This window comes from Anolis carolinensis, chromosome 1, assembly GCF_035594765.1.
Source record: "Anolis carolinensis isolate JA03-04 chromosome 1, rAnoCar3.1.pri, whole genome shotgun sequence".
In the NCBI taxonomy this organism is placed as follows: domain Eukaryota; kingdom Metazoa; phylum Chordata; class Lepidosauria; order Squamata; family Dactyloidae; genus Anolis; species Anolis carolinensis.
The window spans coordinates 132,715,295-132,740,657 of NC_085841.1; the positions used below are offsets into that span (position 1 = coordinate 132,715,295).

A 25,363-nucleotide genomic window follows, 5' to 3' on the forward strand; every position below is an offset into this window, starting at 1 on the left:
CCCAAAAATTCGAAATTAACGAAAATTCGTTATTTTCTAAATTAATTCGTTAATGGCGGACGCGCATGCGCAATTCCCAAAAACAGCACAGAGGGAGAGGACTTTACAGGACTCTCCCACCCTCATTTTTTGAGTGATCTTCTTCCAACTTGGTACAGTGGTAGAACACATTTAACACTGATAGCTCACCAAAATTTGGAACGTTTCCCTTATCCTCTGATTTTTGGCGAATTTTCATAGCTTTTATAATAAACCATTTTTTAATAATTGCAGAAATCTGTTCCTGGTTTGAAAGTCTTATTTCCTGTTAAATTGGGTTGTCTTTACTGTGAAAGTCATTGTTCTACTTCAGAAACTTTGTTTTTGTGGCTGAAACTTTGTTAAATTGGTGTGTGTGTGATATATACTGTGTATATAGTCCCTGCATAATGTGTGTGTGTGTGTGTGTGTATATATATAGGTAAAGGTAAAGGTATCCCTTGACGTTAAGTTCAGTCATGTCTGACTCTGGGGGTTGGTGCTCATCTCCATTTCTAAGCCCAAGAGCCAGTGTTGTCCATAGACACCTCCAAGGTCATGTGGCCGGCATGACTACATGGAGTGCCATTACCTTCCCGCCAGAGCGGTACCTATTGATCTACTCACATTGGCATGTTTTCAAGCTGCTAGGTTGGCAGAAGCTGGAGCTAACAGCAGGCACTCACTCTGCTCCCGGGATTTGAACCTGGGACCTTTCGGTCTGCAAGTTCAGCAGCTCAGTGCTTTAACACACTTCGCCATCGGGGCTCATGTATATATAATATACATACACATACACACAATGTGGAGAATATGTGGAAAGGTAGATAGATAAGTTGGGAGCCACAGCGAAGGCACCTTCCTGGGAGCAAGGTCTAATAATAATAATAATAATAATAATAATAATAATAATAATAATAATAATAATAATAAATCCCTTACAATATCCAAGATGGCTCACTGCTACAGAATCTTGGGAGGTTTAGTTTGATATGGTACCATTATTGGCAGAGAAAGCTAAGCTGTAGGAGTTGAAATCCAATCATTTATCCCCCCTATAGAATCAATTTTATATGCATTTTTAGCTACAGAAAAGCTAAAATCAGGACAGTAAAAGAACAACACCCAGAAAATGGGAATTCCAGACAGGAAACAATCAGGGCCAGCTAATACCTCCCAACAAAGGATTCCCCCAGGTAGGAAGCAGCCAGGCTTTGAAGCTGCAAGGCTATTCAATGCTAATCAAGGTGACCAATTGCAACATTCACACTTGCCTCCCACAGACAAGAGTTCTTTCTCCCACCCTGGACCTTCCACAGATATATAAACCCCACTTGCCTAGCTTCGCACAGACGTCAAAACCTCTGAGTATCAGGCCTGAGCTGAGGCGAGGCGGCGGCGGCCATTTCCCCCCTCCGTCTTCCTCCTCCTCCTCGGCCTCCTTCCCCCTCGCCCCCTCCCATTGGCTGAGCCCGTGACGCCCCTTTTGCTGAGGGGCAAAAGGAAAGGGCCTGAATGGTGGGAGTTTGGGTGATTTGCAAAAGCTTTTTTTTCCTAACGAAAAAAACGACGACATAACGAAAAACGGCCTCTCGCGATTCGAAACCGCGATATCCAGACGTGTGGACAACCAATGCTTCAAAATTGCTTCAAAACAAACGAAAATAACGAATTAATAACGGTTAACGGGGAAAACGAATTATTTGAGCAAGCCTACTGCTTACAAAGAAATTATAAACACTCTTAAAGACAGGATTGGCAGACTTGACTCGGTACCACCAGAGAACGCCATTCCTTCTGTTATGGTTGAGCCTTCGGGCTCTGGTAATGGAAGAAGGGGTCGTAAGACACTCTCGAGGAGCGTGAAAGAAAACGTCTCCGGGATTTGTTTGCAGAGCCGACAGATGAGGACTCATTTGAGGGTTTTTCTCAGGGTTTGGAGGAAGAGATGGTCAGCTCGGAGGAGGATGACATGGAATGGACTCGTGTGAGGGAGGATTTGGGTGTTGGGGAAACAGGCAATGAAAGCGTGGGAGGTGATTGGCGGGTTGCAGGATCAGACCCATGGACTGGTTGGAGGGATGGAGCGGGATCCACAGCTGGGGATGCTGTGGGGCGTAGTCGAAGGTGCTTAAGCTCTGATGAGGATGATGATGCTGGGGCGTCTGGAATTGGGATGGCAGCTGACAGCGATGATGAGCTTGAACTGGGATAAAATGGGGTTTGGGACCAATGTCTAATTGCGTTGGGCAAGGTAATCTGGACGGACGCTTGGGCTTTTGTTTGGGAACTTCCTGAAGACGGGTGTGATTCGCTACTGGATACGTAAGTTTACCAAGGACATTGGGCATCGACGGCGGGAGGAACTGTGTGGGGTTTTTCTCTGTGCAACTTGTGTTTAATCTTGATAGCTTGAACCTCCGTCGTCTTTTTGACGGGCAATACCTACTTACACTGGATTGACGCTGGACTGACTGACTACGATTCCGGATTAACCCTGCTGCTGGCTATCGGTGAGACCTTTGGATTCCTTGACGACTACGCTTGGCTATTGATCTTCTGGACCGGATTGGGACCCTGCTGACTGCCGTTACCCTAGACCTGAATCCTGACTACGACCACGCTTTTGTTCGCTGCAGGGAGGAATAAACAAGCCTGTTTTACTCCCCTGCTGTTTCTGAGTAGCAGAGAGGAATCTGCTACCAGTCTTTTGTTTACATTCTGACTCCTGTTGATCCTCTTTTGTTTGCCAAGCTGAAGTAAGCACTTTGATTTCATCCGGATTACACTGCTGTTTAACCCGGTTTATCCCTTTGAACCATTTAAGCTCAAACTGAGCTGTTTTTTGTTATTTATCCCACTGAAGTCAAGTGTTTGCCCTGTTCTTTGTTTCCTACGGGCGTTTTTAGTTCTGTAACCTCAATAAACTGAGTTTTGTTTTACTTGCTGGCGTTCTGTCTATGACACCTTCATTGTATAATCTCATGCGAGACCAGTGCTTCCTAGTATAGCAGACAGCAGAAAAGTTGTTTCTGAGAATGGATATGCTGCAAAGGAAAGTTTCTGGCCCAAAGGCTACTATTGGAACTTTGGTTGGTTTGGTAGAGCTTGGGATTTTGACTGCAGCATCTCCAGGAAATTGCCCCAGCCAGGAACGTGAGGACAGCATTAGACTACTAGACCACTAAGCTGACTATGAGCCCGAAGTGGCCAAACTAGCCACAGAATCAACGGTTAAGCAATTAATGGACATAATGGAGGACCGGAATCAGAACTCTAGGAGATGTCCCCTAAAGGGTAAAGGTTTCTACCTAAAGGGTAGAAACAAGGTAGGCCCCAACAGCACTAAATGAATTTCAGTGCTTAGTCTCACTTTCTCAGACCAAAAATTCCAGCTAATAGACGAGTACCCAGATAGCCACTCAGACATTTCCCCTTCTCCCTGCAACCAAGGGATACATAACAACATGGAAATACCAAACTTGGTAGTACATCAAAAAATTCCAACAACCTGGCCATAAATGAGGCCTTAGCACCACGCTCTCGACACTCCAAAAGAGACTCAGACAAATGGCAGAGGGCAGAGGAGAAGCACATAGCAAGCTTCCTAAATGGATGAACAAAAAACCGGTCTCCAACGTTCACCAACCTAGAAAGAGCCAACTTGCTGGAGGGCAAGTGATTATACATAATCACTTATACATAATTATACATAATTGGCCAGTAAAGAAATCTGGGCATCCCAGACACCCAGTATCTTCTTTACATAACAAACAGGATAGTGGAATGGAAGGAGATGGCGGATTCATAGTCATAGCATCCCATCCTTCATTACATACCCAAATAACATCCAGTTACAACCAGAACGTAAGATTGGATGCATGTGTGGATGGAGCATACCTGGGCAGCCCTAAACAAGGATGTGCCCCCGGCTTTCTCCCCAGAGGCTTGGGACGTCACCATTGGGGGCCCTATGACAGGGAGACCAGGGGAAATTGGAAAATTAATGAAAGGATTAATCCTGTGCACTTCCAGTCATCCATTAGAAATCCCAATTGACTAGATAATGAGCAAACAGGGCTGGAAATAGTCTCTTGGAATCTGGCAGGCTGGGAAAATAAAATGGCAGATAGAGAATTTATCAGAACTCTCCAGAAATTTGACATAATCTGCCTGCCAGAGATTTGGACACATGAACTCAACCCTCCATTCCTAGATGGCTATAAAGCATTTAGTCAACCAGCTATAAAGGAATCGAAATAAAGTAACAAATGTTTTACCTTTACAGTGAGAATTTAGTGCTCTTTATGAAATAATAAATGTTTGACATAAAGTTGAGGAGTCTGATTTGCTTTCTTTATAAGAGAGTAAAATTTAATTCCACTAGAGGTTTGCCTGCTCTGCCACTTGCATAAGGGAGAATCAAAAACCTCTCTGTGCACCTGGAAGAGCAGTGGCTTGCATTTCTGGGAGCTGTAGGCCAAAACACCTGGGGACCCACAGGTTGAGAATCACTACCCTAGAGAGATACAGTGTATGACTGTTCATTCATTCCAGACTCTTAAAGGGGTTTCAGAACCAAGACATTATGAGAGGCATGGCTTGAAAACTAACCTGTATCTTCTGAAAAGGTGATCTTCCAAGCCACTCCTCCCATAAAACCTTTGTCTTGTGACCTCATCACAAAGGCCCATGGATTCACCACACAATGTGGCAAGTCCATGGGGTCCCAGTAGGATGTGTGTGGAGAACCCATTGCTTCACGTCCTGCATCATCTGCCTTACCTTGACTACCATTACACGAGGGGGAAGAATCACCACCCATCTTCCTCCCTTTACTCCTAAGGCAACACGGGAAGGCTCTCATGTTGCCGCAGTGGCATGTGCTTCTTTCTCTCCTATTTCGTCACGGAGCCCAGCCAGAAGTACATGTGCATCATGTAATGAGCTCCATGTTGGAAGTAGAGAGTAAATGGTATACAGGGCCAGGCTGAGAAAATAAGATATCTAGAGATCTAGCTGTAGGCACACATTGGGTGATTTGGTATAGCAATAATTGTGGGGTGTTCTGGTCTACTACAAGTTGCTAGGAAACTCAATCAAATGCTCTTACATTGGTCCAGAACACAGCACAGACTGCTGTTTTTATTTTTTTTAAATGACCTTTTACTAGGGCTGAGCAGAACTTTAAAAGTGAGCAGATGGACCAGACCAAAGACCTGCCTAGACTAGTTTAGCACCCTGTTTCCTACATTACCAGCCAGATGCCTATGGGAAGTCATCCTTACAGGCAGGATGTAAGGAGAAATATCCCCCTTTCAGCATTGTCTCCCAGGATATGGTCCTCTTGTAGAAGAGACCCAGGGAAAGAATATGCAGCATTTCATAACAGAAGAAGCTTTCCAGACTTTTGAGGGGGACCTGTGCGATGTCTAGATAGCTCAAAAAGATCTGGGACAAAGAAGCTCCTCAGCCTTATGATGGTGAAACATGTGCAGTTCTAGAATTATCTCTCAAAATCTGAGCTGGAATCCAAAATATCTGGAGGAGCACAGTTTGAGAAACCCTGTTCTAGATCCCTAAAAGTGATGCTGAGATCCTTCTCTTCCATTCTCCCTCCTCTTCGCCTACTCCTGCACCTTTTTCTTCTACTTTCTCATCTCACCTCCTTTTCCTCCTTTTTTTTAGGGCTTACTGTAGAATACATAGACTGTAACTAGTATTTAATTAGTTTAATTATTTAAAGAATTTATATTCCACCCTTCTCACCCTGAAGGGGACTCAAGACGGATCACAGAACACATATACGGTAAACATTAATGCCGGTTATAAACAATTACAGGACGGACAACAGATAGAGGTATTTAGGTTTTTCCCCATCTTTTGGAGTCAGTGCTCGGTTCTGGTTACCGGCGGGGGGGGGGGGGTGCTGTCACTCCATCTCCCTGCCAACGAGCTTCCTTTGTTCAGAAACTTTCTATTTTTCTGATTGAAAAAACTAAAAGAACTACTTCCACGCTTTTTTAATGTGGTTCCTATTTATCTACTCACATTTGTTTTCAAACTGCTAGGTTGGCAGAAGCTGGGCTAAAAGGTCAGGAGCTCATCCTGACCCGGGCTTCGAACTCTCAAGATTGGTAGATTTATTGCAGCTTGGTCATTAACCTGCTGTGCTAAAGCCCGGCCCAAGCTGATTCTTTCAAAAATTCCTCTGAAATATCAATTTCCATTCATTTTTTTCCTTGCCAGAAAAGTAAACTTCCACAGAAAAATCCAGATGGATGGATACTAAATTCATACATGCTAACCCTTTTTATTTGAATAATAGTACAAAAATATGTGATTGACAGGAAGCACACATTCTGCTGAAACAAAGATGGTAGCGTTGGGGCCCCATGTGTCTAAATTTAAGGAGGGAAAGGCAAAGAAGAGGGAAATGACAAGGTTGCTGTTGTTCTATGGTTATTCTGAGCAGAATCTTGTAACATCTTCTTCCTGTTCATTCCAAAAGCTGTTTCAGATTCACCAAATTAAATATATCTGTATATCTAAAACATGTTTATCTTCGTGCAAACTTTCCTACACATGCATAATTGACTATAGCATTTGCAGTCCAGCATATGCAGTGAAGTGACTCTTGCCTGGACTGAAGGTGTATTTTGCCACCAGTGGCCATGGTAAGAATTTGGCAGGCAGCAGGAAGGCACCATATGGCTTGTCCCCACTTTCTGCACATGCTTAATTCAATATTGCAAAATTCTTACATAAATACTCTCCCAGAAATCCCATTGTGTCAACCCATTCTATAAGATACATCACTATAGTCTTGGAGCAAGCACGATCCCTGGGGAAGGTAATGGCAACCCACCCCAGTATTCTTGCCATGAAAACTATATGGATCAGTACAACTAGAGAAATGTCAGTATACCATCGGAAGATAGGACCCCCAGGTTGGAAGATGGTTAAAATGCTACTGGGGAGGAGCAGAGGACTAGTCCAATTAGACCCAGATGTGATGACGCAGTTAGCTCAAAGCCGAAAGGAAGGCTAACAGCAGACGGTACTGGAGGTGAAGGACGAATCCAATGTTCTAGAGATCAACACACTATAGGAACCTGGAATGTAAGATCTATGAGCCAGGGCAAACTGGATGTGGTTATTGGTGAGATGTCAAGATTAAAGATAGACATTCTGGGAGTCAGTGAACTGAAATGGACTGGAATGGGCCAATTCACAAAAGATGGCCACCAGATCTACTACTGCGGACAAGAGGAACACCAAAGAAATGGAGTAGCCTTCATAGTTAATAATAAAGTTGTGAAAGCAGTGATTGGATACAACTCAAAAAATGATAGAATGATCTCAATTCGAGTTAAAGGCAAGCCATTAACATCACAGTGATCCAAACATACGCCCCCAACCACAGCTGCTGAAGAAACAGAATTAGATAAGTTCTACGAGGACCTGCAGCACTTAGTGGATAACACACCAAAAAGAGATATTATTCTCATTACAGGAGATTGGAATGCTAAGGTGGGCAATCAAATGATAACCAGGATCACAGGCAAGCATGGTCTGGGACAACAAAATGAAGCAGGACGTAAGCTGATAGAATTTTGCCAGGAAAACTCAATGTGCATAACAAACACTCTCTTTCAACAACCTAAAAGACAGCTTTACACATGGACTTCACCAGATGGTCAACACCGAAATCAGATTGACTACATCCTTTGCAGCCAAAGGTGGCGGACATCCATCCAGTCGGTGAAAACAAGACCTGGAGCTGACTGTAGTTCAGATCATGAACTTCTTATTACAAAATTTAGAATCAGACTAAAGAGAATGGGGAAAATACACAGACCAATTAGATATGATCTCACAAATATTCCCAGTGAATATGCAGTGGAGGTGAAGAATAGATTTCAGGGACTAGATTTAATAAATAGAGTCCCAGAAGAACTATGGACAGAAGTCCACAACATTGTTCAGGAGGCAGCAACAAAGTACATCCCAAAGAAAAAGAAAATCAAGAAGGCAAGATGGTTGTCTGTTGAGACACTGGAAGTAGCCCAAGAAAGAAGGAAGGTGAAAGGAAACAGCAATAGGGGGAGATACGCCCAATTAAATGCACAATTCCAGGGTTAGCCAGGAGAGACAAGGAATTATTTTTGAACAAGCAATGCATGGAAGTGGAAGAAGACAATAGGATAGGAAGGACAAGAGATCTCTTCCAGAAAATCAGAGACATCGGAGGCAAATTTCAGGCAAAAGTGGGCATGATCAAAAACAAAGATGGCAGGGACCTAACAGAAGCTGAAGAGATCAAGAATAGGTGGCGAGAATATACAGAAGATCTGTATAGGAAGGATAATAATATAGAGGATAGCTTTGATGGTGTGGTGAGTGAATTAGAACCAGACATCCTGAGGAGTGAGGTTGAATGGGCCTTAAGAAGCATTGCTAACAACAAGGCAGCAGGAGACGACGGGATCCCAGCTGAGCTGTTTAAAATCTTGGAAGGTGATGCTGTCAAGGTGATGCATGCAATATGCCAGTAAATATGGAAAACACAAGATTGGCCATCAGATTGGAAAAAATCAATTTATATCCCCACACCAAAAAAGGGAAATGCTAAAGAATGTTCAAACTTCTGTACAGTGGCACTTATTTCCCATGCCAGTAAGGTCATGCTCAAGATCCTGCAAGGCAGACTCCAGCAATACATGGAGCAAGAGTTGCCAGATGTCCAAGCTGGGTTCAGAAAAGGCAGAGGAACGAGAGACCAAATTGCCAATATCCGCTGGATAATGGAGGAAGCCAGGGAATTTCAGAAAAACATCTACTTCTGCTTTATTGATTATTCTAAAGTCTTCGACTGTGTGGATCATAATAAACTATGGCATGTTCTTGGTGGTATGGGGATACCAAGTCACCTTGTCTGTCTCCTGAGAAATCTGTATAAAGACCAAGTAGCCACAGTAAGAACAGATCACAGAACAACAGACTGGTTCAAGATTGGGAAAGGAGTGTGGCAGGGCTGCATACTTTTACCCTCCCTATTCAACTTGTACGCAGAACACATCATGCGACATGGGGGGCTTGAGGAATCCAAGGCCGGAGTTAAAATTTCTGGAAGAAACATTAACAACCTTAGGTATGCAGATGATACCACTCTGATGGCCGAAAGTGAGGAGGAGCTGAGGTGCCTTATCACCAAGGTGAAAGAAGAAAGTGCAAAAGCTGGGTTGCAGATAAACGTCAAGAAAACCAAGATCATGGCAACTACACCTATTGATAACTGGCAAATAGAGGGAGAAAACGTGGAGGCAGTGACAGACTTCATATTTCTAGGCATGAAGATCACTGCAGATGCAGACTGCAGCCAGGAAATCAGAAGATGTTTACTTCTTGGGAGGAGAGGAATGGCCAACCTTGATAAAATAGTGAAGAGCAGAGACATCACACTGGCAACAAAGGTCCGCATAGTCAAAGCAATGGTATTCCCCATAGTAACCTATGGATGCGAGAGCTGGACCATAAGGAAGGCTGAGCAAAGGAAGATAGACGCTTTTGAACTCTGGTGCTGAAGATCACGATGCTGAGGAAAATGGAAGGAAAAAAGAATAGAGGCTGACCAAGGGCAAGATGGATGGACAGTATCCTTGAAGTGACTGGGTTGACCTTGAAGGAACTGGGGGCGGTGACGACCGACAGGGAGCTCTGGCGTGGACTGGTCCATGAGGTCACGAAGAGTCAGAGACTACTAAGACTGAGCAGCAGCAGCAGTCTTGGTGCTACACCAGCTGCTCCTGCCTTTAAAAAGATGGCAGTTTGTCTGCCTATTCACTCTTTCTCAAAAAGGCAGAGCAGGTTACAGAAATGCCACAGTCCCAAATCTTGCAAATAAACAGCATGTGATATATTACTAATATGTGGCTCACGCAGAGGGCATGGCTAATGGAAATGGAAATATTTCAGGGCAGAAGTATTATGGATTACAAAGAGAAACCTCTCTCACAAGCAAGAGGGGGCTGTTTCCTCAACCCCTACCTTCTCACTCTGATGAGAAATTGAGAAAGAGGCTTTCTAGAGATTGGTGTTGTGCATTTGAACAAATGTGTTTAATTGCATAGAGTTTTAATATTATATTACAATATCATATTTAATATTAAAATTTGTGACACTGTGGCTTAATATTATAACTTTATAATTTCTGCTTTAGACAACCATAAGGCAAACCTATCATTTTCTTGGCAAGATTTGCTCAGAGAGGGTCTCCCTTTTCTCTCCTCTGAGGTTGAAAGACTGAGACCAGCTCAAGATCACAAGCGGTGCATCTAAATTGTAGAATTAATACACCTTGACACCATTTTAACTACCATGGCTCAATGCTATGAAACCATTGGAGTCATAGTTTTATAACTGCTCTGCCAAAAAGTGCTGGTAGCTCACCAAATTTTAGCTCCCAGGATTCCACAGCGTTGGGCCATAGCAATTAAAGTTGTGCCAAACTACAATACTTCTACAGTGTAGGTGCACCTTGGTTTAGCCAATACCTGAAATTCCCTTCAGGATAGCTATGGTTCCTAACTACGGTTTCCCAAATCCCATGTTGTCTGGGGATCCTGGAAAATATAGGCTGCAAAAAATGTATTTCCAAGATGATTGAGTGCACAAGTGAAATGTGTGGTTGATTTTGCATGTAATCGTGTGGTTTTTTTAAAAATCACAAAAGCAATGTTGCTTATGCTGGGAGAAGGCTGTTCAAGGAATGTGAAATCTTTATTCATGGAAAGTATCAATGCTTTAAAGGGGACTTTCATTTCATGAGAAAACCAGGTGAGGCATTAAAAAGTGACTAGTCATCAAACGCAGTATGACTGATATCACCCTCTTGTATGAATATAAATAACAGATTGCACAAACAAAAGCCTTAATTCAATGTAAGCAATGTGGGATATTTTTTCCTCTTTATTGCTGCCTCTTTGCTTACAGAAGAGAGTGAAAAAATAAAAATGAAATGAACAAAGTTTATATTTGTAGCAGATTCTGTGAAAATGGAATTTTACGATCAAATTTATATATCTACAAAGTCAATGCCATAATCTTTTAGGGCATTTGCTATAGTCACAAAGAGATGAATGAGGCATCAAATTAAAGCTCACTACACAACAGACTTGCAGAAAAATAGTGCTTTTGCCAATTTAAACTGCCAAATCAATAAATTCAACTAAAGGGGAAAAAGTGAAGTAAACACAAGCTACAGTTTTGAAACCTGCAAAGGAACTGGATGTGGGCTTTAGTTATTGATGTGGGAGCCTCTCTAGTCATTAGTTCAGCTGGTGGTATTATGGAATGTTAATGAATACTCCAATCACTGAGTTTTAAATCCTGCCAGCCCATAAAGCCAAGGATCAGGAAAGCTGTGTGCTTTTGACAGGAAAGAGTTAGACAAAGTATGGAGAACGAAATGCTATGCTTAGACTATATCAGTGAAAATTTCTCCCAATCTAGATCATGGCTCCATGTCTATTATGTCCTGAATTATGCTTTGGGATAAAGATAGACACATAGAAGTTGATTCTTTGCAGGAGATAGATAGGCATGGCGTCCCAATCATTATTGGGACAATGTTCTGGAATAAGTCCCCATTCTTGAGATTTCTTTAAACTAAAAGTCACCAGATTTCATACACTTTTTTTGGAAAAATATAAATAGCTTAATATGTATCAGCTGCTTATTAAGTATACCACTTAGTCATGATTGTGGCACTTTTGTCATAATTTTGTATCAGGACTTCTTAAACCTTTTCCACTCATGACCCCTTTCTGCCTAAGAATTTTTTTTCCGGTGATCCCAGGTATATAGGTATAAAAAATAGGTATGAAAATCATCCCTTGCCATTGTATTCCTTTTTCCTGTAGATCGAAAAGAGGCTACCATGTTTTTGACTGTGCCAGTTTTGCCTTCCTTATAGTATTGTTTTGCACTGGCATGGATTACAATGGAATCATGCTGTTATGAAAGCATATTAAGAATTTAAAAAACTAGAAGAAAGGGTGAAGAAGGCTTTAAATATACAAAAAGGCCATCTTCTACACACAAGCACTGTAAGTAGTCTCGGACATTTCTGTAAGGATTTCCTTGAATTATTGAGAAAGGGACAACCCGAACATATCCACACCATGACTACTAATGGATCATTCATGGAAGAAAGTGCTGTGAGATATTCTTACCGAAGTGGTTACTGAATTGTTAAGGACAAGGGGGGCATTAATGGATAATTTCAATGACCTTGCAGTGTGACAATGCCTGGAAAGCAATGATGCCATGTGGTGAGATTGAGGAAACAGTGGGAATGTACAATGGTACAATAACATGGTGTAATAATGCCCTAAGTAGCATGAATAATGAACAGTTACCTAGATATCTGTAACCATTTCATATTCATGATTGTTCTTTAGTCATGTCTGAGACAGTTACCATGACTGTATCTCCCCTGCCCAACATATTTTACTAAGCAGCTGATGTAGAATGCTGGCCATAATGTGCAGCTTGGTATTCACGATAGAAACCTTATATAGGTATATAAGATAAGGTGGGGAAATAAAGATGAAGTTTGCAGAAATTCTATGATTCTTTACTTGTTACAAGCACATTTGAAAATATCCAAGCTACAACACTCTTCTTATTTCACATAATGTTTGCAGGAGAATACAATGTGGAGTATTGACATTGTCCACTTAAAGTATGACTGTAGTCACTATACTAATGCCCTTTGTATGTTTTATCTTTGAGCTTCTCTTATCATATAATAAAAAAGACAGCAATCTTTTCTGAACATTATGAAATTTGTCTGGTTTCAATGATTTTGAAGTCTGGAAGGCACAGTGCAGTTTGATGCATGATTTCCTGGCCATCATCTGCCTCTTAAAATCAATATCTTGCTTTATATAGAAACATACCATGCTAGTCTTTGATAAGCGCAAAAACTATTTCAAATAAAAGGGAGAAAAGAAGAAAAAATGAAAGTATATCTAGAAAACATACATTTTGTAGTGTCAAATCACTGATGTTAGTTGATAATGCTCTCAGCCAATCAGCACTCTCCTGCGCTGTACAATACTGAAGTATCCCAGTGCTAACTCCATCGAGTGCCAGAACTTCAAATGCATTAGATCTGCAGCAAGAAGAAATATATATATTGTCAAGTAAGCTATTGTTAGTCCTCACTTGTTCAAGTTTCCACAATTAGCAGTTACTAATTATCATTTGCAATATGGTATGAGTGTGTTTGTCTGTGTACCTTAGAGGAGAATTGTCAGAAGGTAACAGAACCATACTTTATTTTTAGCTAATCATTACTATGTTTAACTCTTTTTTTAAAAAAAACCTATTTTTAGAGGCTATATATACTGCAAAATAGCATCACATAAGAAAACTGCCATTTGGATATTGCAAACCCTACAACATTTCAGAGATGAAAACAGGGAGATGTGTGACCTATTGTGAACATAATGAATGAAAAATGCATAAGCTAGGAAAGGCTTCAGCACTTTGCTTTTGCCCAGACCAACTGAGGAGGACATGATTACTTCTGCTGAGCTAAGTGAATATAAACTACTCGTGGACTTTTAACACAGTTTGTAGCAACTGAAATAAAGTTGGGACAAAAAAAGGGGGAGAAGAAACTGTAATATTTAAAAGCATCTGAAAAAGTGAGATGACAGAACATTAATCACCACTCTGTCTAACAGTTGAAGGGATAGAGTTGTTGGTCCTGGGCAAGAAAACCCTGGGCTCCTCTGGAATGCAGTACTGTGGACCAGCCCTAGGAGAGGCTACACCGCCCACTTCCATCCTGTAATGGTGGCAGGACAGAGTTGTTTTGTCACTTTACCTTTGCTGTCCTTGTGCTATCATAGCGGCAGTCACAGAGCTCCAAAGAGCTCCTGGCCATCCAGAGGCAACATTGTTGACTTTTGCAAGGGCACCCTGATGACTTGGAGAAAGGAGGGGGGAAGAGGGGGTGATTCCTTTGCCCTTTTTGAGTTCTGAAGGTATCCTTGCTAACATCAGCAACATCACTCAAGGAGAGCCAGCTTGGATGAACAAAATAGGTTCCATCTCCTTGTCCTCATGCCATGGAGCCTGGGGAAAGCAGGGCCATTTCCAAAACACAACTGGCCCAATCCATTCACACTGCTCTTGAGCTTCAGAGAAACTTTGGAAGATTCCTTGACATTGCCTAACATGTGGAGGATTCCTTGATATTGCCTAACATGTGGAAAACTGCATTAAGTGGCCTTGATGTAGTTTGGGAGTGAGAAAGTCATGAAGCCAATTCTCACCCACATAAGTTAAACTGTCTATATTGATAGGACTGGGACAAAGGACCTCATCACATTTGCTGCCAGAATCGCCATGAAACCTGTTGCCTCACATCCTTCATTATCTGGCTTCCCCCTTACCTCATCCCATGGGGGAAAGCATCCATTGCATGGCTTCTCTTTGTTGATTTCAATGTAGCATGGGAAACCTCCCATGTTGCCACTGTGGTGGCATACTCTGGTTCCTCTTTAGTTTTGCAATGGAGCCCCACCAGAAGTAGATGTACATCGTGGAATGGGAGCTGGCAGGCTACATCGCAAAACTAAAGAGGAATTGCTGTATGCTGCTGAAATTTACCCCATTTGATGAGGTCAAAAGATAAGACAGAAAATAAGCAACATGCTAGAATGTCGCTGTAAATGTGCCTGAATAATGAACAGTTCCCTGGCAAATAATTAGGGAGCAAACAGCAAGCGAAATAAACAAATAAAATAATCAAATTCAAACCACAACTCTGCTATGTACTATCTTGGTAGCCTTGGCTGAAATTGGTGCTTATCATAGTAACAAGGTAGTTGTGTGGTTCATGCAAATGCCTGCATTGTGCAGTCATCTCTCAAGAAGTCTGCTTCCTGCCTGCATTTCAGGCAATGCTCAGGAGAAAACAGCAGGAGATAATTCTTCCCACGGGGTTTCTTTAGATTAGGAAACGCAGGCAGCTGCAAGCGGCAGTAAAGCCATGGAGATGTATAGAAAGAAAACAGACCTCCACAGTCATCACACAATAGTAAGGTACACTTCAAAAAGACAGCTAAAAAAAAACAAAAGAAAGCTTGAGAAGGTGCCTTGAGAAGGAGGCATGTGTGTGTCCTTGAAAAATATACTTTCTGTAGAGAAAGAACTTTGAAAGAAATTTGAGGGCAGGTGTTGGCAATAGATTAATGGATCTTGCAGTGATCTATACAGCATGTAGTCGGATAAAACTGAACTGCCATGTACTCAGAATTACCATGTGAATGGAAGGCTACTCCAAGTGGGTCAAATGGCAAATGAGAGTTGAATAGTCAACTATTCAGTCCACTATTGCCTCTGAACAGTGGCTATGTGGAATATAAGGCAGCCTCAGTACCTGTGGTTGATAATCTGGCTAATGCTGATAGTATGGACACATCAAACAACCTAACAGTTAAGCCATGGTGAGGGGCAAAGAGAAGCATGAATCTCATTCTCAGGTAGATTTCAACCTATTAAGAATGGTTGATCAAAGTTGCAGTCCTGTGTACACTCCCAGGGAATAATCTCAATTGCTCACTGTAGTGGTTCATTTCTAAATAAACATGGATGTTATTGGTGGTTAGCATATGTTAATATTTCTACTCAATTGCACTTTATTCCTCTGGGTGATTTTACACTGCCACACAAAAAGCTTCTGAGTTCATTTCATGTATGACGTACTTAGTTATTGATGAAATGATATGCACTTGAGTTGCCCATCTTAAAAATCTCACCACCACTCAAAATCAGATTATCAATGGTGAGGTCAATGAAAGTGTTTCAGCCCCCAATGGGGAAGGGTGCAGAACTGTTGGGGTTTTTTTTTCTAATAATGATGAAACTGCACTCTTAGCTATAGTCAATTGAATTAAAATGCACAAGATCAGTCAGTTAATTGTGCTTGGAATTGCACAGCTTTTCACATTACTCCTTTGGTCTTATTAAACATTCAGTAAGTGTGTGAAAATGTGGTAAGAACAAATAACTAATATGAAAAAAATTCTATTTCACTTTCTTATATTCTTAATCTTGCTAAAGATAAAATTTAACAGGTATTTTAATATGAAATTGCAAGGCTGAAAATGGGCTCATATATGAGGATGCTTTCAATATAGTCTATTATATTTGTATTTTAATTTATTTTATTAGTTTCTATGCTGTCTTTCTTAAAATAGGTTATGCAATCAGAGAACAGCCCTTGTCTTTGGCTCTATACTACTCGATAATACTGAATAATAATAATAATAATAATAATAATAATAATAATAATAATAATAATAATAATAATACATCAATTAAATAAAACATAACAGGATGTGCAATGTAAATACAACTACCATATGTGCAAAAAAAGTCTTATCTTCCGATTCTAAGAAGAGATGTAGTTGGTATACCAGCCATAACTGTGTAGTACTCATATCCACAACCATATGACCATCTTGGAGCAAGCTCAGGAACATGCCAAAGCTGCAGATCTTTTCTTTAAAAAAATACATTCTTACGTCTGGTCCAGTCTGGCCCTACTGTCTTGTTTGGATTATACCTATGGTAGGTTAACTAGTTCACATTCATTCTGCCATTACACATTGACACAAATTTCTACTCCTACTTTGGAATCACATGAAAAGCATTGAGCTGATTTTTGTCTCCAAACTAGTAATATGTTAGAAATCAGTTTTCTATAGGTGATAACTAGTACAGGGTCAAGATAGATTTTTTAAAGAATCCCCTAGACCAGTGTTTCTCAAACTGTGCTCTCCAGGTGTTTTGGACTTCAGCTCCGAGAAATCCCAGCCAGTTTACCAGCTATTAGGAATTATGGGAGCTGAAGGCCAAAATATCTGGATGAGCAGTTTGGGAAACTCTGCCCTGTAATGACTACATGGTTTATGAACAATTATCTGGCATCATCACTATTTGGATACGCTGATGAAATCCTTGCTTGAGTATGAATTATGTCTTGGCCCTTTTTTTTCTTTTCATCTCCCACCTCCCTCCCTCCCTCCCTTCCCCATTCTTTCATTTTTTTATGTCAAAGCTGTAAAAGGAATTATTGCAACACATTCTGATTTTTTGGAATATGACAAAAACAGAATATAAATGCCAAACAAATGCTCATACAATCTACTACCAACAGAAGAAAAATAAAACATAGCCCTTATTTCTAAAGGGATGAAAAATAATATCTGCAGACCTTTCCTTTACAATATTCACACTATGACTTAACTTTAAGATGAAATCAGTTTTTCCCCAGTCTAATCCCTCATCTTAGATTTAATAATAATAATAATAATAATAATAATAATAATAATAATAATAACAATAATAATTTGCCTTTCCTTGTGGCTTGAAGTGAGTTACAAAATAATTAAAACACACACACTGTAAAAATACCACAAATACATATATTAAAATACTTCTTGTAAACGATATATATTAAAACATATTTCTATAAAATACAAATTAAAATTCACAAAACATTGATTAAACAGAAGACACAAGTTTAAAAATCATGTTTAAAAATTGGCTAGATAGGCTTGCCTTCTTGGCAGTGGCCCCCCGGCTCTGGAATTCTCTCCCTAAGGAGATCAGGTTAGCTTCTTCCCTGCCCATTTTCCACCGGGAATTGAAAACATGATTGTTCCAGAGCGTGTTTGAATGAATAGGCCCAATAGAGCTGTCATCAGAATACTTCTTTATGTTTTAAAAGCGTATGGCACTTTATCACTGTTACTCATTTCCATGATACAATACTTTATGAAACCTGTCCCTGCTGGTTTGCTTTTAATTACTCTGATTTTATCTGCTTGGATTTTAATGTATTGTCCAGTATTTTATTTTGTGTATTGTTGAAATGTTTTAAGTTTTTGTCAAATATGTTGTGTCGTTGTTTCGGGCTTGTCCCTGTTGTGAACCGCCCCGAGTCCCTTCGGGGAGATGGGGCAGGATATAAAAATAAAGTTTATTATTTATTATTATTTGCCGGAAGAGATAAATTTTTAGATGGTTTTAAAATTCTGACAGCTCATTTAGCTGTTGGAGCTCTTCTGAAAGGCCTACTTGCCAGCTATTAGGAATTGTGGGAGTTGAAGTCCAAAACACCTGGAGGGCCAAAGTTTGCCCATGCCTGTTCTAGCCCAGCAAGGAAGCCTAGTTCTGGACTGAATTTTGTGATTTTGTTTTTAAAACATCCATAAGCTGACAATTCTGTTCTTGAAGCAATCCGCAGGACAGATGACCAAACTCCTGCACAAGTCAGATCTCAAACTAGAGCTTTGGTCTTAAATGTGAATACTTCAAGAGCACCAATATAAAACACTATTATGAAAACCTTTACCGGATGGCATCATCACCAACTACTGAGTGGAATAGTTAGTTCCTTTTGACTAATTATATTTATTGCAAATACATTCATTAACCCCTTCCTTATGGATCACTTGACAAAAGGGAAAAATGCAGGATTTCCTTCAAACTTATCATCATGCAGTCTATTGAACAATTTGTAGGTGATCTGTGTTATCTCAACAACGACTATTGATGCAGTCTGATAGGCCACTGTTTTCACTATGGAACACACAGCTAGCTAGAGTCACATTCAGTTCATAATATACAGCCAGGTCAGAAATATTTTGATTCCTGGCCCTAAAGGCATTCTGTGACATAAACTATAATGATGCACATCACTGAAAAAGTAAGCCTCATGCTCTTTACACTTAAATTATGAATGCCCAATTACCTACTGAAGGCTTCCATTTGCTCATGCTATCTGTATTTGTGAATTCTGTTTATATACGCAGGGCTGTAGCCAGGGAGGGGGAGATTAGGGGTTCATCCCCCCACAATTTTTTCAGGGTTTTTTAAATTAACTGATTAACCAAATCTCCATGAGAGTCCACTGAAGTTTATCTGTCTTGAGTGTCCACTGAAGAAATTGATGAAGCCTGATTTCTAAATTATTTTGCTTTATGGAATTACTCTGCCATGGCAATGTATGCATTTGTTCATGGGTATATGTGTTTCTGTATGCATCATCATGGAGCTAGAGTCATACAAGCTAGAGTCTCTTTCCACTTTTCCTCTCTACACAGAGACATCCACAACTTTCCCCTAAATTTGCTTCTGATGTTCTTCACAATCCTCCTAGCCTTGGGCATTTTATTCTTAGCCATGACATGCATTCAAATTACTTTTTAGTTTGCAAGGAGAATGTAATGTTTTAATTGGATATTCTCTTGCCTACATAGAATAAACAGAAACAACAGGATGTAAAATCCCATGGTACACAATTCAGGTGAGAATACAAAATGCCAAACAGAATATGTGTGATGGTAGAAGCTTGTATTTCTGGAATCTACAATATGTGCCTCTTTACTGTTTCTAGAGTTTTTTCATTATCATCTGTTCATTTGCATGTCATCTCCTTACATACCTTTGCCCAACATGGCTAAAAACCCATCAAGTTACAAAAAGTACATACATTGAAAGAAATAGAAACAGTCACAACAGACATTACATAAACACACCCACACATTAACATTTATAAAAGTGAATAATATGTAAATAAAATAACCTAATCTGGGCATTTAGAACTAGGCAGAACAAACCTAACAGAGAAACAAGAATGAATAGATCATCATTCTACTCAAAGGCAAAATGAGGTTTTCCATAATTAATCTCGTAACTTTGGTGAGCAGCCACCAACCTTCTCTCCTCTTTTAGTCCTTCCCCTCATCTTTCTGTTGAGTAGAAATGACTGTCAATCTCTCTTGAAGCATTCTCATAAACAATATTAAGCTCTTTCTAGGAGCATTCTACTACATTATCTCCAGCCATCATGTTGTCAGAACCTTCTCTTGTTCTGTCTTAAAACACAATCTTAGGAAAACAGACCTCATTTATTGTGGGTGTTATAAGTGAATGACTTTCAAAATATGTCTTTCAAACTTCAGCTACAGTGCTATGTTTTTAATCACACAGGCGAGGCACAGACATTATAGGAAAACAAGTGCTTTATCCATTGATGATATATTGACAGTCTCTATGCTCAAACATTTTGAGGAACAGCAGAATATTCTGGTGGGAATGAAGGTCAAGCTTCTTTTTCAGAGGAATGATGGACAGAGTCCAACCACCATCTCGGATTCAAAAGTTGGAAATAAGATTGCAGTCAACTTAAGTCCCTGATAAAGTAACATCCTGATATACAGCAGTCGTCTTAGCAACAGAGACCTTCCACCAGCAGCATTCACTTAGAGCAGTGGTTCTCAACCTGGGGTCCCTGGATATTTTTGGCCTACAACTCTCAGAAATCCCAGCCAGTTTATCAGCTGTTAGGATTTCAGGGAGTTGAAGGCCAAAAACATCTGGGGACCCCAGGTTGACTACCACTGACTTAGAGATAATCATTGTTCTGTTTTCATTAATCTCTTACTTTGTCTAATCTGCATATACTTGATCTGACCAAACATTCTGTGACAGGACATTGCTTACTCTGATCAAACTCTTCATGTTGTTATTGTTGTTGTCGTGTGCTTTTATTATTTATTTATTTATTTACTACATTTATATGCCGCCTTTCTCAACCCAAACAGGACTCAGAGCAGCCTTACAAAAAGGCAGCAATCGGGTGACATTGACAGCAATATTAAAACAATTATTAGAATCACATCATCCAGAGTCAAATCTAAGGCTGTTCCATTTGTCATTTCACAATTTCATATACTCATACTAGCTGTGCCCGGCCACGCGTTGCTGTGGCGAAGTATGGTGGTATGGGAAATAAAGTATTGAGGAATTGGTGGTAGTTAAGGTAAAGGGTCAAGGTTTTCCCCTGACATTAAGTCCAGTCATGTCTGACTCTGGGGGTTGGTGCTCATCTCCATTTCTAAGCCGCAGAGCTGGCGTTGTCCGTAGCCTCCTCGAAAGTCATGTGGTCAGCATGACTGCATGGAGCGTTGTTACCTTCCCGCCGCAGAGGCACCTATTCATCTACTCTCATTTGTATGTTTTCGAACTTCTGGATTGGGAGAAGGTGGGGCTAATCGTGGGGGCTGTGTTCATATGTGACCTTTGGGTCCAGAAGTTCAGCAGCTCAGCGGTTTAACACGCTGCGCCATCAGGGGAGCTTATTTTCTCAAGGTTGTGAATATACAATATTTCTGATTGTTTTTTGTCTGTTGGAGGCAAGTATGAATGTTGGAATTAGGGAAAATGATTAGCATGTAATGGGCTTGCAGCTTTAAAGCCTGGCTGTTTTCTGGCTGAGTGATTTTTTTGTTGGGAGGTGTTAGCTGGCCCTGATTGTTTCCTGTCTGGAATTCCCTTGTTTTGAGAGTGGTGTTGTTTGCGATATTTTATGTGCTTCTATTGTGTGTGGGTGTCAGAAAAGAGAGGATTTGCCAGACTTTGATGATGGGAATACTTTGTTGGGAGGTGTTAGGTGGCCCTGATTGTTTCCTGTGTGGAATGGCCCTGTTTTCAGATTGTTGTTCTTTATGTAGTGTTTTGATTTTAGAGATTGTATTGTTGTGTTTTATTATAGCAGAGTAATTTTTATATATTGATTTTATTGTTTTTGAATATTTGGAGCCAGATTGTATTAATTTTTACAGTTGACAGCAACATAATAATAATAATAATAATAATAATAATAATAATAATAATAATAATGGGTCTGGTAATACACACTGCTTCACTGCATTGTGAGCTTCCTTTCTGGAAGAATCCTTTCTTGGGAGGTGTTAGCTGGCTGTGATAGTTTATTTTGTGGCATTCCCAATTTTCCTGATTTCAGAGTGTTATAAAATAATAAGTTACTATTATTAGTTATTATTATTGTATTGTTGAATGATTATCAATGTTCTAATAATTATTATTCCATTTGTGAATGATTATCACTGTAATAATAATAATAATAATAATAATAATAATAATAATTTACTCTTATTTTGAATTGTTAATACATTGTTGGATGATTATCAGTGTTATAATTATTATTATTATGACAGCCTTGAATGTTTATTATAGTTGTAATAATAATAACTTGTTATGATTAGTTATTATTGCATTGTTGAATGATTATTACTGTTATAATAACAATAATAAATTACTATTATTATTGGTTATTATTACATTCTTAAATGATGACCAGTTATTATTATATTAACAATAATTATTACTGACAGGGAAGGGAAAGGTGAGGGTGATAGGGCTTGAGAGGGAAAAAAGGAGGGCTGCTGAGGCATTGGAAGGGTTGTCATTTGTGGGTGACAACAACAACAACCACAATAACAACAGAAAAGGGGGGGGCTCAGCCTGGGCCAACTTGGGCCTTCCCTCGAGTTGTTTTGGGTGCCAACTTCCACCCTTCCTGGTCTGAGACTCTTTACTTTTCCCCCCGTCAGCCATTTAACTGGGTGAGGGGGAAAAGGAAGGGGCCTGAGGCCGGGAAGGGCGGGGGTTGGTGCCCGAAACAACTGGAGGGGAGGCCCAGGCCTGCTGGAGGGCCATGCCCTCCTCTTCCCCCCTCACCTTGAAGTTTTCAAAGAACCGGGGAAGAAGTCCTTGAGGCGGACCAGGGTGTAGACGGCGCTGCGGAGGGCCCGGTAGGAGGAAGGCCGAGGCCGAGGCCGGGAAGAGGAGAGAGGGTGAGGCGGGGGGGTCCACGGGGCCTTCCTGGCGCTGAGGGGAGGGGAGAGGGGCGGGAGGAGGGGGCCTGCTCGGTGACCCTCCATGGGCCCTGAGGGGGGAGGAGATTGGGGGTGAGAGGGCAGAGGAATCCGCCTTCCTGCCTTCCTTCCTTCCTTCAGCCCAGGCCCAGCTCTGAGGCGAGGTGTTTGTGAGGCCTCCTGGGTGAGGATGATGTGTGTGTGTGTGCGCGCGCGCGGGAAGGGAGGAGAGGGCGGTGTGCGCGCAGGCGCAGATCGCCTGTTGCGGTTTTTGGGCTTTTGTTGGCCCTGTGATTGTGTTTGCCATCTAATTGTGCTGTATCTTACTGGAGCCATGGATGATGGGCTATGTTGCCAAATTTCAAGGTTGGGAGGCCTTTACTTTTGTTGTTTTGTGCATCGCCCTGATGCCATTACTCTTTTATATATATAGATTGCACTAACTTGCTAGCCAAAAGCTTGGTCCCATAACTAGGTTTTTATTTTCTTCCTGAAGGTCAGGAGGGAGAAAACTGCTCTGATTTCATTGGGGAGGGAGTTCCATAGACAAGGGGTCACAACTGAGAAGGCCCTGTCTCTCATTCCCACCAATTACGCTTGTGATGGCAGTGGGATCGAAACCAGGGCCTCCCCTGATGATCTTAACCTTCAAGGTGGATCATTGTTGACTTACAAGGACCCTAAGGTGGACTTATCACAGGGTCTTCTGGGATAGAGAGTATGTGAGCAGCCCAAGTGGGTTTCCATGTCTGAGCGGAGAACCCAATCCTGATCTTGGTCCAATGCTCAAACCACTACACCATGCTGGCTCTTCAGACTCTACAAATCTTGATCTCAATGCAACATATACCATTGGAGATTTTTTTAAGCCTTAAGTACCACAGAACAGGATATGATCCACTTGACAAGTACAGGAGCAATAGTGCATGCCAAAGAGTATTTTAATAATAATAATATACTGGCAGAATATATAAAGCAAAGTGAAGAACCTGCTTTGATTGAAGTCAAAAATCAGAAACTCCTCAAAGCACAGTAGACAAAAAAACCAGTACAAGAAAACCGCACTACAAACTAGAGCTGACAGCTGGCACAACAAAACATTGCATGGAAGGTTCCTTGACAAAATTGAAGGAAAAACTGATAAGGAGAAGACCTGGCTATGGCTCACGAATGGGACCCTGAAGAAGGAGACAGAAGGCCTGATCCTTGCAGCCCAGGAGCAAGTCATCAGGACAAATGCAATTAAGGCCAAGATCAAAAAATCAGCTGATGACCCAAAATGCAGACTCTGCAAGGAAACCGACAAAACCATTGATCATATCCTCAGCTGCTGTAAGAAAATCGCACAGACTACAAACAGAGGCACAACTATGTGGTCCAAATGATTCATTGGAACTTGTGCCTCAAGTACCACCTGCCAGCAGCAAAGAACTGATGGGATCACAAACCTGCAAAAGTATTGGAAAATAAGCACGCAAAGATACTGTGGGATTTCCGAATCCAGACTGACAAAGTTCTGGAACACAACACACCAGACATCACAGTTGTGGAGAATAAAAAGGTTTGGATCATTGATGTTGCCATCCCAGGTGACAGTCGCATTGACGAAAAACAACAGGAAAAACTCAGCCGCTATCAGGACCTCAAGATTGAACTTCAAAGACTCTGGTAGAAACCAGTGCAGGTGGTCCCGGTGGTGATGGGCACACTGGGTGCCATGCCAAAAGATCTCAGCCGGCATTTGGAAACAATAGACATTGACAAAATTACGATCTGCCAACTGCAAAAGGCCACCCTACTGGGATCTGCACGCATCATCCAAAAATACATCACACAGTCCTTGGGAAGTGTTCGACTTGTGATTTTGTGAAATGAAATCCAGCATATCTATCTTGTTTGCTGTGTTATACAATAAAATAATAATAATAATAATAATAATAATAATAATAATAATAATAATAATAATAATAATAATAATAATAATTTTATTTCTTATCCCCCTCTCCTTGTGGCTCGAGGTGGGTTACAGAATAATTAAAACACATAAACATTGTTAAAATACCACAAATACACATATTAAAATGTATTTCTATAAATAATATGTATTTCTATAAAATATGTAATAAAATACACAAAACGTAGATGAAACAAAGGACACATGTTTAAAAGTCATGTTTTAAAATTGTTTAGGTAGGCCTGACAGAAGAAATAGGTCTTCAGATGGTTTTTAAATTCCGACAGTTCATTTAGTTGTTGAAGCTCTTCTGGCAGCTCATTCCACAGTTGTGGGGCAGCCAATGAAAAGGTCCTCTGGGTAACAGTCGTCAGTCAGGTTCTGGCAGGCTGGAGTAACTACCCCCAGAGGACTTCAGTGTGCGGGGTGGATTGTACAGGAGAAGGCGATCTTTTAGGTAACCTAGTCTCAAACCGTGTGGGGTTTTAAAGGTAAAAATCAATATCATGTACTTCGCCCAGAAATAAATTGGCAGCCAGTGGAGTGACTGTTTTTGAAGGCATGGAGAAATATATTTGGGTGTCATCAGCACACTTATAAAACCCTGCCCTGTGCCTTT

At 40.8% G+C, this 25,363-nt stretch overlaps 1 protein-coding gene across 8 annotated transcripts in view; it reads right to left on the bottom strand.

Moving 5' to 3' along the window:
• Positions 1-25,363, bottom strand: part of sntg2 (syntrophin gamma 2) — a 245,000-nt gene that overhangs the window by 82,946 nt on the left and 136,691 nt on the right. For all 8 annotated transcript variants that reach the window (XM_062982648.1, XM_062982642.1, XM_062982657.1 and 5 more), the window contains one exon: positions 13,069-13,198. In XM_062982648.1, the coding sequence (XP_062838718.1) occupies positions 13,069-13,198 (130 nt within the window). The remainder of the gene's footprint in view (positions 1-13,068; positions 13,199-25,363) is intronic.